At 33.3% G+C, this 5,118-nt stretch overlaps 1 protein-coding gene across 1 annotated transcript; it reads right to left on the bottom strand.

The window, feature by feature from the left end:
• Window positions 1–1,111: 1,111 nt before the first annotated feature.
• LOC128549627 (E3 ubiquitin-protein ligase TRIM71-like) lies at window positions 1,112–4,593 on the bottom strand. Its single transcript, XM_053526739.1, has one exon. The coding sequence runs from the start codon at window positions 4,334–4,336 to the stop codon at window positions 2,432–2,434; it is 1,905 nt and encodes a 634-aa protein (XP_053382714.1). The 5' UTR covers window positions 4,337–4,593; the 3' UTR covers window positions 1,112–2,431.
• Between the last annotated feature and the right edge of the window lie 525 nt (window positions 4,594–5,118).

Genomic DNA, 5,118 nt, shown 5'->3' with positions numbered 1-5,118 from the left:
TATTTTCATAAACGCATCATTAAAAGAACCGAAACCTTACCTATATGTTATTCACCTGCAATGGTTCATGCCGATCTTTCAGGCAGGATTGAATCTTCAGGACAGTGTCAGACTGCTTGTCTTAAAGAAATTTAGGTAAAGTTTGAAACAGTTTCACCTGTTTGTTAAAACTAAGTCAAATCAGATATCTAAGTGTCTTGAAAACTTTGTTTTCTTTATTGCCTGAAGCGAGTAAAATAAACAGTTTGAAACAAATGTTTTTATACTAAACACAATTCTTAACTTTCCTGATACAGTCAATAGTAGTTACCAGTAAGAGAATAACAGTAACAAAGCGCAGTGACAGAATAAGTTTATTACCTAATTTTAACTAGAATATCAAAATACTACTGCTTGGCGTTAGCTCATCTTATCAGGAAGTGTTCAAAGTTAGATTTTAAATTGTTTGGATGTCTGTCGTCAGTCGAAAGTTGGTTTTAACTGCAGCATCCTCATTTTCTGAAGCAATCTTAATCAGACTTGGACTGTGTGGTTGTGAGATCTTGTTTGATTATAAGTCACTTAAGATTATTATGTCACGAGTAATGTTCCTTGAAAAACTAAAAGATGCTACAATTAGCTATGTTTAAGATGAATGAACGAATGATCTTGATTATGTTGGATATTAAATAGGTCAGATCAGACCTAACAGTACACACAAATCTGATATAATATATAATATAGTAGCACACTTTACAGAAGAGCAGAATTTCACATATTTTTACTCTTTAGCACATTATTTCAGGCATTAAATAAATGACAGAGTCCGTTCACTGGTGGTACATTTGTCTTTCATTGTTGCTGAAGTTGGCTTTCTGTATGGGAATACAATATATAAGATACATGATAAGATGCACAGTAGAGTATCATATGGGGTGCCGTTTTACTACTTATTCATCATCTTGTGATATCCTCAAATCATTTATGGATTCAATTTGTGATATCATTTAATTTTGTTGATGTCATGCACTTTAGGTAAACGCAATATGAATTATACGTATCTAAAATGCAGTTATTGGATAGATATCTTAAAATCAGTTTTAATTTTGCGGCATCTTTTATTCAATTTAATGATCTATTTAATTCTAGTTTTTGATGTCCATAAATGATTTATGATTATCGCAACATGAGTTAAAGGTATCATTAAATGGAATGAAGGTAATCATAAAATTAATTGATTAAAGGATACAACTCAACAGCTTGTAGGATATCATAAAATCAATTATAGATGTTTTAGATTGAATTTTATGATATCATTAAATGAATTACTGATATCCAAAAATCAAACATAGTTTGGGATATCCTTAAATGAACTATTGACATCATTAGATATATTTCCAAGTGTCATAAAATAAAATAACATTGCATCAAATAAAGGATATGAAAAATATTCATATTTAGAAATATCCAATATTCTATTTTGTGATATTCTTAACTCATTTTATGATATTTTGAAACACTTTCGGATGTAACAAATACATTTCTTGGTATCTTGAATTACAATTAGTGATATCATTTAATACACTATATTTAAAGATACCACAAGATGCATTTAATGATATCATAGAACAAATTAAGGACATCAGAAAATAAATGTAGATATCAGAAAAAAGTGAATGAATAGTAAAACAGCAGGAAGCCGTCTTCATGTTTAAGGAAATAAGATTGAGAAGGTGAGTGCAAATTTGGTGAACTGTTTATTCACTTCAACTGATAGATATTCACGTGATAAACTGTTACTTTAAAGTGCAGTATGCTGTGATTCATTTAGGTTACACACATATTGCTATACATATCAAACTGTTAAAACACAGTTAAGTAAAATCTGCTACTCAGCAAGAATGATCATGTAAGCGACAAGTTCAGTTCAATAATTTAATCGTTTATGCTTTAGGCAGATAGGAAACACAAGCAATCCTTAAGAAAGTATCCTCTTCAATTCTTTCGATTTCAATTATTTTCTGCAAGACACAAATTATTACTAATCAATAAATTGCGTATCTATCGAAATAATTTTCATATTGACAAAGAAACGCAGTGACTATCTATAGCTGACCAACGATAGTTAAAACTTGTAAAAGCATTGGAATAGTGATGTTCAAGTCCAGTCATTGCTCTGTGTCAGAATTTGTCCTAAGATTTAATCTTTCCGTCAACTTAAATATTGTCTTTTACGACCTTGACATTGTTTAATGCTTACATAAGGGGTATAAGTTTAAACATTACATATATTCGTATTCACCAAAAACAGTTTTGTGAGCAGTCCTACTAGCAGATACTTGCATTGATATCAATTTATTATTGTTAAACAACGTTCACAACATCATGTTCTATTCAAACTGATATATCTGCATTTTGTTGTTCGAACTGCCACATGTTATAACCATTCTGTTCATTTGGTTGCCATCGGATGTTGGATATTATTCACTGATATGATCTCCCTCAGCAACTGTCCCTCACGATTTAGTTGTTGGATACAGTTATTACTATAACTTGCGACATATACATTCCCTTGAATGTCTGTTATAACAGACCATGGATGGGGAATTCCGTACTGGAACACTGATTTTCCAGATGCATCAAAGCAATGTAGTCGACCAGAACTATGTGATGAAATATAGATGCGATGGTTTTCGTTATCAAAGTAAATGTTACAGGTGTTCCCTATGTCATTACTACTTATACTGCTCATCTTAATATCTTCTGCATTTCTACCTTCAAGAGTAAATTTTCTTATCATCCCCTCCGATCTTGACATTGCCAACAACTGTTTGTTCCATCTTCTGTATGCAATCACGTCTGACCTTGAAGTCACCAAGAGTCTAACGTACGACATCTGATTCTCGTGAATTTTCAGTATGTCAATTTTGTTCGACGTTGGCAAGGCAACAGCAAATTCACCGTTTTCTAAAGATGCTAAACCCGTTGGTGGTGAAGAACATTTGTAAGATGATAAAACTGAACCATTTTCAGAATTAAACGCGACTATTGTCTCACTAGAATAAAAAGCTACTATAATGATAGAATTTTCAATCCACAGACAATATCGAGGCTCATTATACATTTGTAGACCAAATTCTTTCATTAAAGTCATTTTTCTATCTTTAAAGTTTCTTCCTCTCATCATGAAATGTGGGCGTGACTCTGTCATCGTTTCTTCTACTTTGAAGAGATATTGAACGGTTTTAACAGCTTCTTGCAGTGGACAAGCCTCAGCTATGGTGAGTAAAGTTGTGCTTGACTGCTGTTGGAGTCCTGTAAATGTTTCCTCATATACATTGATATCTTTTCCAATTTCTCTTTTAAGTAGGAAAAGGTGCCTGGCCGTTCCAAACTTGTGTGCTTTCTCCAGCTTTTCAGCTGATTGCCTAATATCATCTTTCAGCCTTTCTGCTGACTCTTTCTGTAAAGAACTGGCTTTTGTTAATGCCAATTTTCTTGTTGACATTTCTGACAGAATTCTCTTCTCAAGTTTGTTGTAGGCGTCGTCTAAGTTTACTTTAAAATCCTTCAGACAGCTCTTGACTTCGGTTTCTTTTGTATTCAGATCTGAGATGAACTTTTTCTCGTGGTCAATCAATTTGTATGCATGATCATCCACAACCTCAAGTCTCTTTTGTATGTCAGATTCATCATTTTTTTCTTCGTTGCCGTTCACTTCATCAGCAAGTGAGACCAAGTCTTCACACTTCCTATGTGTTACTATTGCACATTCACTGCAACAGAGTTGATCATGATCTTTGCAGAGGTACTTCACATCCTCAGAACCATGCTTTGGACATTTTGAAAGGTTTGAGAAATATTCGAGTTCAGACAAGTCCATTTTTTCCACACAACCGTCTTTAACGTCAATTAATTTATGATTGGATGATAGTTTACTTTTCCTATGGTGTCTTTTACATTCTTCGCACATCTTTTCTGTACAATCATAGCAGTAGACAATAGCCTTGACTTTAATTCCCTCTCTTAAACAGGGATCGCAGTTGTTCTCCTTTAGATTCATCGTCGAATTTCTCTCATTTAAAATCGAAAATAGAGTAAAGTTTATTGGTAAATTCTCCACCCACTTTTCAACATATTTTAACTGAAGGTTATCAGTTTTCGTATCTGCCCTACAAACAGGACAAAACAACTTCTGCTTGCCAGGTTTATCTAGAATCTTTTGGATATATCCCTCTAAACATGAATGACAGAATGTATGTAAACATGGTAATGTCCTGGGTGTGTTAAATATCTCCAAACAGATGCTACAATAAAAGTAATCCTTACGAACAAAAACTTTATTTGCTGTTGCCATTTATCTATACGACTAATATGTAAATCTACCATTTCTTTTCTGAATAATCATAGCAGTAGACAATAGCCTTGACTTTAAATCCCTCTCTTAAACAGGGATCGCAATTGTTCTCCTTTGGATTCAACGTCGAATTTCTCTCATTTAAAATCGAAAGTAGAGTAAAGTTTGTTGGTAAATTCTCCACCCACTTTTCAACATGTTTAAATGCACACCGTTGAAGTATGTACACCGTTTAAGTTGCATATAATTATACGGTATATAAGCATTACCATGTCAACTTTACTTAAATGGTGTACATACTTAGACGCAGTACATATATATAGACATTACCAAACGGCAACAGCAAATAAAGATTTTGTATGTGAGGATTACTTTTAATGTGGCAAATGTTTGGAGATATTTAACACACCCAGGACATCCTGTTTGTATTGATCAATCCGACTAATATGTCGTTGCATATGGTCCGACACACGTGAAACGTTTACAAATAGATCTGTCAATGTACGCTGAATTCTTTAATTTTCTGAAGGAAGTAGATCTAAATGCGATCTCTTTTGTAATCTATCCAGTCAAGGGATATTCAATCAATGTGGTCATCATATGAGGCATTCTAACACTTTTAAGATGTTCATTTATATAAACAAAGAAGGATTTTACCGCGTAGAATCGATTGTCTTGTCGATTTAAACACGTTTCGCAAAATGACCTACTACTGGCCAAAATCCCTAAAAACAGTTCTGTTTGGATATATGGAGACTTTAATATACCGGACATAGATTGGA

Source organism: Mercenaria mercenaria, chromosome 16, assembly GCF_021730395.1.
Source record: "Mercenaria mercenaria strain notata chromosome 16, MADL_Memer_1, whole genome shotgun sequence".
Lineage (NCBI taxonomy): Eukaryota > Metazoa > Mollusca > Bivalvia > Venerida > Veneridae > Mercenaria > Mercenaria mercenaria.
The sequence above is the reverse complement of the archived record's forward strand: the minus strand, read 5'-3'. Positions and strand labels throughout refer to the sequence as shown.